The sequence below is a fragment of the Petaurus breviceps genome, unplaced genomic scaffold (genome assembly GCF_028583685.1).
Source record: "Petaurus breviceps papuanus isolate PSGF00001 unplaced genomic scaffold, PetGlider_PUasm1.0 90897, whole genome shotgun sequence".
Classification (NCBI taxonomy): domain Eukaryota; kingdom Metazoa; phylum Chordata; class Mammalia; order Diprotodontia; family Petauridae; genus Petaurus; species Petaurus breviceps.
In genome coordinates this window covers 1,851,075-1,866,766 of record NW_027187374.1, presented here as the reverse complement: position 1 = coordinate 1,866,766, position 15,692 = coordinate 1,851,075, and the positions used below count along the sequence as shown (strand labels likewise).

The 15,692-nt window shown below is 36.7% G+C and overlaps 1 protein-coding gene across 1 annotated transcript in view; it reads right to left on the bottom strand.

Moving 5' to 3' along the window:
• The window catches only part of GRIK1 (glutamate ionotropic receptor kainate type subunit 1), a 171,631-nt gene that overhangs the window by 40,403 nt on the left and 115,536 nt on the right, over positions 1–15,692 (bottom strand). The window contains exons 7-8 of the mRNA XM_069074843.1: positions 10,593–10,736; positions 925–1,032 (exon numbers count right to left, since the gene is read on the bottom strand). Coding sequence (XP_068930944.1) covers positions 925–1,032; positions 10,593–10,736 — 252 coding nt within the window. The remainder of the gene's footprint in view (positions 1–924; positions 1,033–10,592; positions 10,737–15,692) is intronic.

Here is a 15,692-nt window from a genome sequence, read left to right as displayed (position 1 = left end):
TTTATTTATTTATTTATTTATTTATTTATTTATTTATTTATTTATTTATTTTAAGCAATTGGGGTTAAGTAACTTGCTCAAGGTTACACGGCCAGTTATTTCTGGGTGTGGTGCTGAGTATCTGAGCCCGGATTTGATCCAGGTCATCCTGACACTGGAGCTGGTGCTCTTACTTGCTGAGCCACCTGGCCGCCCCTGGGAAAATATTTTTAAAAAGAAAAAATAAACAGTTATAGAATGAATGCATGTATGAATGATGGGTAAGAAAATGCTTTTTAGAAAAGCTAGATAAAGAAACATACCAATAAAATGATACACTGTGACGCTTTATGTATAATTCTAAAAACAAAGCAATATCATACCGGATTATAAATATTAAAATAAAAACAACGGATTTTTTTCTAATTTTTTTTATATCTTAAGAGAAAACCTTTGAAATAATATTATTTAACTATTTGTCATAGTTGGCAAATACTCAATGATAAGAAGACAAATCTTTGCCTTTTTCAATATCAAATAATAATAATTATGAAATATCACCAAAAGTGCACAAAAGAAGTCAAGGGAGAAAAACCATTTTAGCCTTTGAAAATCTAGCAAATGCAAAATTAATTTCTCTATTAAGTTTCTATTTTTATCCATCTTTTCTTCCTCTATGTACCTTGATTTCTAAATATAAGTGAAAAATAAATATCTTATTCTATTGAATACTATCCCATTTTCAAATTACACTTCTATTATTTTGTAATTCCTTAAAGTCTCATTTAGTTTCTCAGACCAACACCTTGTCATGTTTCTATTTAATAAATCTCTGTCACTTGTGAAGACTGAGAGAAAAAATATTCATAAAACTAGACACAACTGAGTAATTGGCCTTGCAATTTAGCAAAAATACTCGAGAAAATACTGTACCAAGTGAATTACCTTTTTTGTCCCTTCCTCCTTGAGACTTATAATGTCCAAATCAAAATCCTTTCTCAAGCCATCTGTTTTATTAAAGGTGATGCGTCCAGTCAAACCATCCAACTGTGCCTATGAGTAAACACAATACAGTGTTACTTATAAGAACATCAAAAACTCTTGAAAGGATACAATTCTACTATATCACGCTGTTACAAATTATTTCATTGATATTGGTCTGTCAGTAAAAACAAAAAAGACATTTCACCATTTTATTAACGTACATTTTTGTGTAATTGTCCACATCCACCCATTCCACCAGGGGAAGTCTTCACATGCTTAGGGTAGACACCCTCCATAACTCACAGACAGGTTTCAGGTCTGTCAGTTACCCTCAAGCTGGTTTAGCCCAGTTTTATCAGGGTATGGCTGCTGGACATGCTTCAGCTTCTTGGAGCCCCAAGTGAGAATTGAGTGCCAGGTAGACACCAAAGGTGGATGAGCAGCCCTGAAAAGGGTTCAACAAGCCCTCACACCAGAGGTGTGAGTCCTCCTTGAACACCCCAGACACCCCTGGCCTACTGGTGCAGGTATACTCTGCAGGTGTCACAGGCATACAACAATGGGGTCAACACAATGGCTCTGTAGACTTTTAGGTTGGTAGGCAACCCAATGCCTCTTCTCTCACACATCTTCTTTCAGAGCTCTCAAATGCTGAGCTAGTTGTATCAATGAGTGTGTCATCCTCATCCTCAATGTGGTCATCCCTTGAAGGTACACTGCCAAGGTAAGTGAACGTAGCCACAGCATTCAGAATTTCTCCATTTTCTATAACTGATAACTCTACATATGGAGGGTGTGGTAAAGAGCCTCTGTTTTCTTGGTGTTAACTGTTAGGCCAAAAGTAGCAGAAGCAGCAGAGAATAGATCCATACTCTGTTACATCTCAGCCTCAGAGGCTGCATTGAGAGCACAAATATCTGTGAACAAAAAGCCACACACCAACTCTCCCTCCACTTTAGTACTTGTTCCCATATACAACCCTGCTTTGCTCCACTAGTGACTGGTAAAGAGGAAGAATATCATCCATTATCCAGAACCTGTGCAAGCATGGCATCATGAAACTGGCATACAATACTGATGGACTTCTCTGTTCTGCTCCTGGCATTTCTTGAGCGGCAGCAAACACCATATCAACCATTCCTTGGTCCTTTCTGAAGCCACACTGGCTCTCAAGTAGAAGACCATCTTCCAGGTAAAGGATTAGCCTATTAATATTAAGGAGGACTCTTGCCAACAATGAGTAAGAGAGAGACCCCTCTGAGATTGTCACAGGACAATCTATTTCCTTTACCTTTAAAGAAATAGCCATCCTTGAACTCCTGGGGGATAACTTCCTCTTGCCATATAACCCAGAAGATTTCAGTGAGCTTCTGCATGAGCAGTGAACCCCTTGCCTTTTAAATCTTAGCTGGAATAGAATCAGCACAATCTGGTACTGATTAAGAAATAGAGTGGTGGATCAGTGGAATATATTAGGTATAAATTATGTTATAATAAATGACCATAGGAGTCTAGTATATGATAAACCCAAAGATCCAAGCTTTTGGGGAAAAAAAACTCATTATTTGACAAAAACTAATGGAAAAACTAGAAAACAATGTGGCATAAACAAGTTATAGACCAACATCTCACACTACATACCAAGATAAAGTCAAAATGGGTACATGATTTACACACCAAGGGTAATACCATAAGCAAGAGAGCATGGAATAGTTTATATATATTCATATATATTATTATATGAATAAGGGAAGAATTTAGGACCAAAGAAAATATTCGGAGCATTACAAAATATAAAAGAGATAATTTTGATTATACAAAATTAGAAAATTTTTGTACAAACAAAACCAGTGCAACCTTGTTGTGTTTGTCCTTTGTTTTAGAAGAGGAACATGGCATTAGGGAAATGATGACATGACTTGCAGTTGACTTTGATTTGAATGAAGGAGGATTGTGCAGGGTCACCAGCTTCACTTTCTCCTCCAGAGCCATCTGGATTCAGTGACCTGATAGTCATCAGGATGACTGGAGATGACCCAGGATGCAATGGAAGACACTGGCCCTTTTAGGCTAAGGCCTTTTCAGGTACTCACTTAGAATGAAGTAACACCCATTTAGCAAATAGGTCTCTTTAAGAAGTGAGTCAAAGGATGGCCCCTTTAATTAGAAAAAGAAAAAAGATCAATCTGGGAGGGGAAGATCCTTAGGCTTGCTGTTCCAAAGAGAAACAGTTACCAAAATTATAAGGAAAACAGAAAACTAGGGAAAATTTTTTTACAACAATTATCTCTGATAAAATCCTCATTTCTCAAATATATAGAGAAATGAGTCAAATTTATAAAAATACAAGTCATACCCCAATTAAGAAATGGTTAAAGGATATGGACAGACAATTTTCAGACAAAGAAATCAAAGATATCTATAGTCATATGAAAGAAATGCTCTAAATCACTATTTATCAGAGAAATGTGAATTAAAACCTATTAGAGTGGTTAATATGACAAAAAGGAAAATGTTAGATGTTTGAAGTAATGTGCTATTGGTGGAGTTGTGAAGTGATCTAACCATTCTGAAGAGCAATTTGGAACTATGTCTAAAGGGATATAAAACTATATAAAGCCTTTGATCCACCAATACTACTGCTAGGCCTATATCCCAACAACATCCAAAAAAAGCAAAAAGGATCTATTTGTACAAAAATATTTATAGTAGATCATTTTGTGGTGGCTAAGAAGTGGAAATCAAAGGGATGCTCATCAATTGGGGAATGGCTAAACAAGCTGTGGTTTATGATTGTAATGAAATATTATTGTTCTATAAGAAATGACAAGCAGGATGATTTCAGAAAAACCTGGAAAGATTTACATGAACAGATGCATAGTGAAGTGAACAGAACCAGGAGAACACTGTACACAGTAATAGCAATGTTGTTCAATGAAGAACTGTGAATGATTTAGCTACTCTGTGCAATACAATAATCCAAGACAATCCCAAAAGACTAATGATGAAGTATACTATCAAACTCCAGAAAAAGAACTAATATTGATTGAATATAGACTGAAGCATACTATTTTTCACTTTCTTTCTTTTATTTTTTTCTCTTATTCAAGTCATCTTGTACAAAATGACTAATTCAAAAATATTTTACATAATTGCATATGTACAATCTATATCTGATTTCTTAGCGTCTCAGGGAAGGGGAGGAGAAGGAGAGAGGGATAGAATTTGGAACTCAAAACTTTAAATAAAAATGTTTTTAAAAATTGGAAAAAATAGACTACTACTCAAAAAAGCATGGGGGGGGTGGGGAAGAGATCAGCAGAACTAACAACAAAAAAGCTTGACCTCATTTATCAGTTCATACTCACACTTCTGCATAGTACATAGATTTGGGGAAATAAATAATACTTTCTCATCTGTTTTGGGGGGGACTAGCTTGGTATTTATAATTAATTTTACAGCATTTGGCTTTGATTGTTTTGAATCCCTTCAGGGACTTTGTTTTGCCTTTTTTTGCATCCCCAGTACTTAGCACGATGCCTGGCACATAGTAGGTGCTTAATAAATGCTTACTGACTGACAACAAATAAAAAATGACAGCTTAGATAATTTGGGAAAGGTTGAATAAACTGCAATACAGGAAATGTAATTAAATATTAGTACACAGTAAGAAATGACAAAAATTGATTTTCAGAAACTCCTGGGTAGTATGAAGTGACACAGAGTGGAGTGAGCAGAAGAACCAAGAGAACAATTTACACTAAGACAGTAATAGCATAAAGAAAAATGACTTTAAAATGCTTAAAAACTTGAATCAATGCAATGACCAACTACGCTTCCAGAGGATCTATGATGAAGCCCTTTGCCCACCAATCACAGAGAAGCTGCAAGATCCCAAAAGAGATATAGCTGTTATATGAATTTATTTTGCTTGAACAGGCTTATTTTTTTTTTTACAAGGATTTCTTCTTTTTTTTCTTGGTTTTTAATTGGAGATGGGATATAGTAAGTGACTTAGTAATCATGATACCAAAAAAAGGGAGGTCATTTCTTAAAATATACAGCAAGGAATACAAGGAATCCACAAGGAAGTTACAAGAAGCATGGACAAGAAAACATTTTAAAAATAACATGTAAAATATATTATATACTTTTTTTTTTTTTAAAGCAATAGGGGTTAAGTAACTTGCTCAAGGTTACATGGCCAGTTATTATTTCTGGGTGTGGTGCTGAGTATCTAAGCCCGGATTTGATCCAGGTCATCCTGACACTGGAACCGGAGATCTTACTCACTGTGCCACCCAGCCGCCCCTAAGCAATTGGGGTTAAGTAACTTGCTCAAGGTTACACGGCCAGGTGTTTCTGGGTGGGTGCTAAGTGTCTGAGCCCGGATTTGATCCCCAGGTCATCCCAACACTGGAGCCAGTGCTCTTACTCGCTGTGCTACCTGGCCGCCCCTATACTTTTTTTTTAAAGGCAGTTTAATAATAGTATCCTTTTTGTATTCCATTGTATAAAAAATGCTTATTTTTTTTGCTGTTTAAATTCAGAATTTTGTCCTCCTCTTCACCCCAAATTCACAAAAACATCATGGAAAGGACATTAGATTTTTGTTCTAAGCAAGAGCAGGCTAGTAAATGTTTAACAACTGGCTTGGGGCCGGGTGGGGTTGGAGAAGTGTACCGGACATAAAATGAATCTGGATTATTGACATTTTTCTTTATCACTTTATTAAATCTAGACAAGCAGCAAAATTATAAATCAAGTCCTGATTTATAACTTTTACCAATTTCCAAGGTGTAAATGCTCACACTAAAAATTTAACAATTGACTCTTGGGAGTCTGTTCCAGCTGGTTCAAGAACACCTCCGGTTTTAAGCCTCATTCAAATACTGATTAACTAAACTTGAACCACAGAATCACATAACCTTTATAGTTCCCAGTTTTTGCATCTGTAAAATAGGATTAAAACTAGTTGAGCTTTAAAGGTCTCTCTCAGATCTATAATTTTATGAATATTTATTCTGTGTTTATCATGCATTTGTATATTTAGCATTTCATTAAGTGCTTCTATCAGGGATATATAAATATTAACATAATCCTTCAAGGAATTTACAATCTAGTTAGAAAAACAAAACTAACAAACATAGATCATAGAATTTTGGAGCAAGAAAGAAGACCTTAGAGATTATCTAATGCCACCCCTTAATTTTAGTGTTGAGGAAAATACAAATATATAGTAGCAGAATGAAAAACACAATTCAAATTTCCTGATTCGCAATATAAAACTTTTCCCATTGTATATTTCATGGCTTCTCTCTCTCTCTCTCTCTCTCTCTCTCTCTCTCTCTCTCTCTCTCTCTTGGCTTCCCTTGAAAAGCAATTGAACAATATGATATATAATTAAAATTATATTTTGTAAATATATCTATGACAATGACTATAAATGCTGATGGTAAAAAAAAGAGATCAGTGAGTGCTGACCTAGGCAAAGTTTCATGGGACTTTGGCTGGGTCTGAAGGATGAGCAGAATTGAGATAATTTACACAATTATTATAATCCACCTTTTGAACTTTAGTTGTTGTTGTTGTTGTTGTACAGGCTTTAAATATTAAACTGTAAATAAGGCTGTATTCCAAAGGCCAACCTAGATAAGCTTGGAGCTATCAAACTTGTTGGCTACCAGGGGATGATTTTTTTTTCTGGAACTCAAGATAGCTACTAAAGTATTGAGGAATTGTGAGCTGAATCAATGTAGAAGGTACCAACACTATTAGAATCAATGATCCTTGAAGAAAGGTAGGTCTTCATTAATGGATTCTGAACAAGTCTGGTTATTTCTATCTGCATGCCTTTCCTTTGGCTGTTTTCATCGAAGAATGCTGAAAAAAATTGTTAAGTATAAATTCATTTCCCTGATATTTTATCTATTTTTTCCTCTTTTATTATGAATTTAACATACACTTTTCATTTGGGGCATTACTTCTCCCCAGGCATTTTGCCCCTTGGTTGTTTTGCCCCCTTCAATATCTCCTACCACAATACAAAGTGAGAGGAAAAGAAGGCCCTCTTGCCCTGAGGGGCTCAGGGAAGACTCAAAGTACATATAAACCATGGATTTCAAACTGACACCAACTAACTCTCCCCATTTATCTCATCTGCAATCACTTTGGCAGAGGAGGTGACAACATAGCTACTACTGATGTATTTCTCATAAGCACATCAACCATTACTATTTGGTTAATCTTAACAAAAATGTTTCTTAAATATGCAAAGCAAAAACATAGTATTATACTGCGCACATATACCCCAATTACATTCTTCTGTTAATGAACAGTATCCATATGAAGATGGAGTATGTTCTTATATTTTCAAGGTATATGTATAAGGAATAAATAAAGAATGCTACATGTGACATGTAGATTGGGCAACTCACAGTTCCGAAACTGTAGACTTCAGTGTCTTCTCTCTTCCAGGAACTGTCCATAAAAATTTCTTGATAAAGTAGGTCTTGTGTTGAACAGATGCTTTCTTAGTTAAACTAAGCCTATCCAGGGTTTGCTTGAATAACAGTCCACTAAGAGCAATATCTCAGCCAAATGAATCAATCTTCTGTGTGACTCCTCAGATTTTCCACTTCTAAGCTGTTTCTCAGTTAAGCTGAACTTGATCTTTGACAGGAACCGTAGCTTATATATCACTTCTATTTTCAGACTTTGCTGAAGACTTAGGCTGAAGCAGCATTATTGTCTTTTAGGAAGAAGTATTGATGTTTATCTTAAGTTGGTAATAGCCCTTCTAGTGTTGCTCTTTTGCAGGACTTCTCTCCTCTACTTCCTAGCAACAAGTGGAAGTGCAGAGGAAGTATGAAGTATCTTCTGTCTTCTAATTTCATTAGCAAACTCATATTAGAGAGCATAGTATATTCTCTCTAGTCTTTAGATGATGCTCCATACCATAACAAGTAACAGTGCAAAGAGAGAATTATACTCTCTTTTTTTATACAATTATGGATTCTGTTTTTCTACCTTTTCTCTATAACCTTTCTTGATTCAGAATCTGGGCCTTCCCTGCAAAAAGACTTAGCTCCTAGCTAGTAACCAAACTCTCATCATCTATCTTTAGTCAGATAAATAACACTTGTCCCACAGTCAGAATGATTCTCATTTCTATACTTTCCCAGTTAGTAATCCAAAAATTGCTCCAATACTTCAGTTCTTTAGTGATGGAAAAATACTCCAATTCTTGGAAGAATTGAAGAATTGGAGCAACTTTTGGATTACTGTAAATCCCAGCACAAGCAGCTTTCCAGAAGAATGCTACTGTGAACAACGTTCTAATTACGTAGTATAGTGAACACTCTATTCATTCAATAATAAATCAGAGCAAAACATTCACAGTAAATCAAGGTACAGCATTCACAATGCTACAACTTAGCACAGAAAATCAAAATACAGCATTTACAACAATTTATCGAGAAATGGCCACATAGTTTTCACCACAGTGGTCACATAGTTTTGAACAAAGTACAATCATTTAGTCAGTCAATCACTTAGTAACTCAATCATTCAATCATCCTTAAGGAGGCTTGCCTCCTTAAGGGTCACAAAATACAAAAGTCAAAGTTATCCACTCATAGGGCACATTAAGTTTCAATATCAGTCACTACTCAGCACTGTCTTAAGGGGTAGCATAAAATACACAGGCCATCTACCCTTCAGTCACAAATAAGTTACAATTTCAAGTTGATAAGTAAGTTACAACTTCAATCAGTCACTACTCATTATCCACAGAGAGATCTCTTCATCTTTACCTAAGTAAGCTCTCAGATTCCCTGGATCCCCTTCCATGGTCGCAGCTCCTACCCGGATTCACCAAACTGTCATCTGGGTTCAAAGGTAGACAGCTCCCAGCTCCTTGTCTAGCAATCTGTGCAGTCCCTGTCCTACACTAAAGCTCACAGTGTCCAGTCCACCTTAAATCCTTCACAGTCTCTGTTCCTGGGAAGTCAAGGCTTAACAAAGTCACAAACAGACAAAATACTGACACCACAGTCATACTTCCTCAGTCTTCTGCAGCTCCAGCTGATCCTCGGAAATGCTAAGCAGCTTGGCTGGCCCTTGGTCTCAGCAGCTTCTCAGCAGCTCCAGCTGGCCCTCAGACTCAGCAGAAGTTTCAGCTGAATCCCAGAATTAAAATCACTCCATCCAGGTTCTCAAAATAAAAATCATTCTCTCCAGCCTGGGCCTCTCTTCTTCAGCCTCCAGAATCTGGCTCCAAGAAGACCTATCTGACTCAGCAAGGGCTTCTCCTTACATACACACACACACACACACACACACACACACACACACACACACACACATACACACACACACACACACACACGCCTTCAGCAACAGGGGTTCATATGTTCTGTTTCTTTAACAGAGGCTTGATTTGAACTAGGTGCTAAGTACCTCTCAGCAATACAAAAGGAACTTCAAATTTCATTACTATTACAATTACTAACTGAGAAAGTATGGAAACAAGAACCATTCTGACTACTACAAGTGGGACAAATGTTATTTACCTGTTCTCTATTTATCCAGTGTCCTACAGTTTGCCATATTGTTACCATACACTGTGTCAAATGTAATTCAATAACTACATCTCTTAAAACTCTGAGGAAGATCTATGCCTTCAACAAGTGAACTCGTCAAGAAAAGTTTAATTCGTCAAGAAAAGTTTAATTTGGCAACTGATTTTCTCAGAAGCATAGTAGTGCTTTAGACTACTGATATCCTTCTTATACATAGTAAAACTCACTATATATTTGTAGGCTGAGAAGTTCCAAAATATATAGGTTTTTGGATTGTTCACCTTGCCCTAAATCCTAGACTTCAATTAGGTCTGGCTGGATCACCAGAAATTTCCATCTCACGACAAAAATTAGGTCGGAATCAGAGTGGCCTTGAAGATCTGGATGAAGATTTAGAGAGCCTTGTGAAGATCAGATTGATTTATAAATTATCCAGAATTTTAGATTGGCCCTGTAGAAGGGAGAGTAAGATCATGTGCACAGGAGTTGCTCCAGGAACAAATTCTGAGGAGCAATTCTAAAGAGGTCCTAAAACAACCTGTCCATTTGGGAGTTTTCATGTGCTCTTTAGGTTCGTTAGACAGAACTTACACAGGTTATCTGTGAAAATCATTATAGCTATTATAGTTATTATAATAGTGCATCCTACTCCATGCAATCAATACATGGAATAGGAATCTCATGGAATTTATATGTACAATGCAGGACACAGTATAACCAATGTATTACCCACTACCCACTGACCTCCTCTACTTGACTAGACAGGTTTTAAATTAATGACAATGATTGTGATCTTTTTGTATCTAAAATGAAACAAGGTAGTGGTAAGGAGGAACAGAGATAAGTCCCACTGGAAAATTATTGACTGCTTGTTTAAACATGTTTCAATAAATTACTACAACTGAACTTTACTCAGACTAACTCATTTCTGTCATATGAGGGTTTGCCTTTATAGACAACATGGAGATTCACAGTGGAATAGTCTTTGAATTTATGCAGCACAGAGTGAAGGAAAGAATAAAGGAATGATAAGGCAGCAAGAATTACCTCTTTTATCAAATTAATAAATCTGTGTCCAAAGCGCCATGGTTTATGTCGGTGACACTGCAGGGAGCTGATAGTCATCTGAGAAGCTTGGTGAGAAGCAATAGCAACCGCATACACAGCATCATACATCAAAGCGGCTTCAGTCTGGAGGGAGAAAACACATGTGCTTTCATTTCCATATTTACCTATCTTTGCTCTCCTTATTTCCTCAGCCCTTTGATATTTGAAGGCTTTTATAACCTTATTCTTGTAATACTTGTTTCCACTACAGTTTTTTGAGAGCAACGACTATTTGTTTTTAAGCAATCAGGGTTAAGTAACTTGCTCAAGGTTACACGGCCAGTTATTTCTGGGTGTGGTGCTGAGTATCTGAGGCCAGATTTGATCCAGGTCATCCTGACACTGGAGCCGGTGCTCTTACTCACTGAGCCACCTGGCCGCCCCTATTTTTGATTTGTGTGTGTGTGTGTATCTCCAATCACAGTGCATAATCTACTACACCAGTAAGTATTTACTTAATAAATGCTTGTTGATTGACTCATTCCATAGTCTTACTCTGATACCACAACATGGTGGTATTGGGAACTATGGGTTCCTAAAAGCTATTCCAGAAAAGCACAAGTTCTGGCAAGTTATATCCAACTGGAAAGAAAGGTAACACATACTGACCATGTCTGCTGTTTGAGGACTAACCTAGAAAATACAGTGTGGAAAATTTCATTACCAATAGGTGATAAGTTCTTTGGCTATGGAAACCCATGAAACAAATAAAAAATAAAAGCATAGCTTTCAACTCTGTGTGATCTTCTTTGTTTTTTGCGATGATGATATAGGGTCAGAAAACAGTAAAGAATACAAAGAATCACATGGGCTAGATCATCCATTAAAATTTTGATATTCTAAATATGAAACTTCTGTGCATTGATGTAGCAGCAAGCACCCCAAGCATCCCCAGGGTCTGCTGCCAACACAGGTTCTTGGATCTGCTTTGATAAAGGAAAGCAACTCAAAATGGGTTAACAAGCTTACTTTAATCAGTCAAACATATATTGTTTACCTAGTTCAGGGGAAAAAGGTCAGCACCCCAAACTTCAGAATAAACAGAAAGAACTATCAAGACAGAAACAGATCAAGTAGTTTCCAAACTGTCCAACCATTACATCCATACCAAATTAACATCTGGGTTTTTCAAAGCCGGGGGCGGGGGGAGGGGGCCCTCTCAACAACCGGCTTCCCAGAGTTTCATCTGATCAAATCACAGAACACATCTCAAAGTGAGCCCCCAAAACAAAGCTACACATCAGGGCTTATATAGCCTTCTCCTGGCTCAGAGAATGTAACAACCTTATTGACCCACTGGCCAATCAAAAAGTATCTACTGAAAAACAAGCCTCCCACCCCAGGCTCCAGGTACACTTTAGCTTAGGGGCAGGGAAGATCTTTAAATTTGCATTTCCATTACAATTGACTACTCAATTGTCCTACTACCTGACAGACCAGACTATAACAATATTGATATTCTCATGATAAAGGATGTTGTCATTATATGAAAGGAAGACTTGCAGTTTCTCCTTAGAGACAAATAAGTAGTTGATTTGCTATATAGTTGGCTCAAAGGCAATAAGAAACATCATTCATGGGAAAATTGGTTACTTCATTTTATAGTTCAAATAAAAAGGTTACCATATTGTTGCAGCTCATGCACCAACATGTATTGTAGAAGATAAAAATGATCCTCTAGCAATATATTTTGCTGGTCATTTCAATACCAAGATGGACAACAGGAGAAGATCAATCAATCAACAACATTTACTATGTACCAAACTATAACTAGACACTTTACTAGGCTTTAGTGTTATAAGAACAAATATGAAACAGGCTATAACCACAGGGAGCTTAATTTCTAACTTTCCACATAGCAAAATAAAAAAAAGTTTGACTACTGAACTGAAGTTTTATAAACAAAGGACCTGCATAATCTTAAAAGTACTTGTAGATTACTTAAATTATGTCAATCATGGGGAAAAGCCATTAAAAATGAACGTCGGGGCGGCCAGGTAGCACAGCGAGTAAGAGCACCAGCTCCAGTGTTGAGAAGACCTGGAGATCAAATCTCGGGCTCAGACACTTAGCACCCACCCAGAAACACCTGGCCGTGTAACCTTGAGCAAGTTACTTAACCCCAATTGCTTAGGGGCGGCCAGGTGGCTCAGCGAGTAAGAGCACCAGCTCCAGTGTCGGGATGACCTGGATCAAATCCGGGCTCAGATACTCAGCACCACACCCAGAAATAACTGGCCGTGTAACCTTGAGCAAGTTACTTAACCCCAATTGCTTTAAAAAAAAATGAATGTCAAAAATTGTCTTTATATACAGAGAATTGAGTCAAGTTTATAAGAATACAAGTCATTCACCAATTGATAAATGGTCAAAGGATATGAACAGGCAATTTTCAGAAAAAGAAATTAAAGATATCTATAAGCACATGAAGAAATTCACTATTGATTAGAGAAATGCAAATTAAAACAACTCTGAGGTACCACATCTCACCAGTCAGATTGGCTAAGATGACAAAACAGGAAAATGATAAATGCTGGAGAGGATGTGGGCAAATTGGAACACTAATGCATTGCTGGTGGAGTTGTGAACTGATCCAGCCTTTCTGGAGAGCAATCTGGAATTATGCCCAAAGGGCTATAAATACTTTCATATCCTTTGATCCAGCAATACCACTCATAGGGTTATATCCCAAAGAGATCATAGAAATGGGAGAAAGAACCATATGTACAAAAATATTTATAGCAGCTCTTTTTGTGGTGGCAAAGAATTGGAAATTAAGAGGATGCCCATCAATTGGGGAATGGCTGAACAAGTTGTGGTATATGTATGGAATACTATTGTGCTATAAGAAACGAGGAGCAGACGGTCTTCATATTTACCTGGAGAGGCTTGTATAAACTGATGCTGAGTGAAAGGAGTAGAACCAGGAGAAATTTGTACACAATTACAGACACAACGTATGTGTGATGGCCAACTTTGATAGACTGGACTCCTCTCAGCAGTGCAGTGATATAAGTCAACCCCAAAAGACAGACTCATAATGGAGAGAAATATGTGCATCCAGAGAAAGAACTAGAAAGAACTGAGTTTGTATCCAGGTGGAAGCAAAATACCTGATCTTTTTCCTTCTCATTTAGTTTTATGTCCTCTTTACCATTTTTCATTCCATCTGATACAATCCATCTTTATAACCTGACTAATGTATAATGTGAAAGTATTTACAGATCCTATACTTGACTATATGCCACCATGGCAGGGAGGGGAGGGGAGGGGGACAAAATATGAAACTCAAGGAATTATGAAATTGAATCTGTAAACTAAAGGGAAACAAACAAATTAATTAAAAATAAATTAATAAATTAAAAAAAAAGAAAATGGAATTATTCCAATGTGGTAAGGTAGGAGACATTCTGGAAACTCAGATGTAGGTTGAAGTAAAAGACCAGTAGTATAATGATCATTGCTTGTCATTGCCATTTCCCCATCATCACTTTTGTCCTGATTTCATTTTAACAAGTTAACAGAGTTGTCTGGCTCTATAATTACAATTTTTAAAAAAATCTTATGCCTGGGGGTGGCTAGGTGGTACAGTGAATAGAGCACCAGCCCTGAAGTCAGAAGGACCTGAGTTCAAATCTGGCCTCAGACACTTAACACAAAAACTAGCCGTGTGACGTAGGGCAAGTCACTTAACCCCAATTGCCCTCAAAAAGCAAAAAATAAAAATCTTATGCCTAGAATTTATTTTCATGAATACTTTACTATAGGGTAGAAATATGCATGTTTACAACATGTAAAATATTTACAGTGTAAAGTTTTCTCATTTACTCTATTTTAAAAAACTCATTGTGTTTAAATAAGAAATTAAAGTCACCAATTTAAAAAAAATTGTTTTTACATGTAGTTGGAAAAAATAAAATAAAATAATATTCAGAATGGGGGGAGAAAGGAGCTCATGGGGATAAAGGAGGTGCAAAATTATCTCCTTGGGATCTCTATTCAAAGGGAATATCAAGAACAGAGCTTCTGGGGCGGCTAGGTGGTGCAGTGAGTAAAGCACCGGCCCCAGAGTCAGGAGGACCCGAGTTCGGTTCCAGCTTCAGACACTTAACACCCACACAAAAAACTAGCTGTGTAACCTTGGGCAAGTTACTTAACCCCAATTGTCCTCCAAAAAGGCAAAAAAAAAAAAAAAAGAACAGAGATTCTATCTATACCATATACAATTAGTTCTAGCAGCATCACTATCAGTGTCCTGGATATATAAAATTACACACACACACACACTATCTATCCATCTCATCCTCTGCCCTTCCTTTTACCTTTTGCATTCAATCCTTCCCAACATCATGGCCTTTTAAATGTAAAGATAATTTTTAACATCATTTTTTAAAAGTAAAATTCTGAATTCCTAATTTTCTGTCTCCCCTTTCAACTCCTTAAGATGGCAAGAAATTTGAAATACATTACATATGTGCAATCATGTAAAACATATTTCCATAACATATTAGTTATGTTGCAAAAGAACAAACAGAACAAAAGAAAAAAACACACACAAAAGTGAAGATAGTATGCTTCAATTTACATTCAGACTTCATCAGTTCTTTCTCTGGATGTGAATATGAGCTTCTTTTTAATATAGTAAGTCATTTTTCTCTCTGACTTTGATGTCTTTCCACTATTGGCCTAGTAGCAATATATGGCTGGGCAAAAGAGTGTGTATAATTGAGAGACATTTAAAGGCATAATTCTAAATTGCTTTCCAGAATGTCTAGATCAATTCACAGCAGTTTTCCCTCAGTCCTTTCAAAAACTGACATTTTCTTTTTTTGCTACTTTTGTAAATTAGAGGTTTGAGGTAGAATTTTAGAGTGCTTTAATTTGCATTTTTAAATGATTTTTGGTTTTGATAATTTTTCTTTCTTTTTTTTTTTTTTTGCTTTTTGGAGGGCAGTTGGGGGTAAATAACTTGCCCAAGGTCACATGGCTACTGTGTGTGTGTGTGTGTGTGTGTGTGTGTGTGTGTGTGTGTGTGTGTGT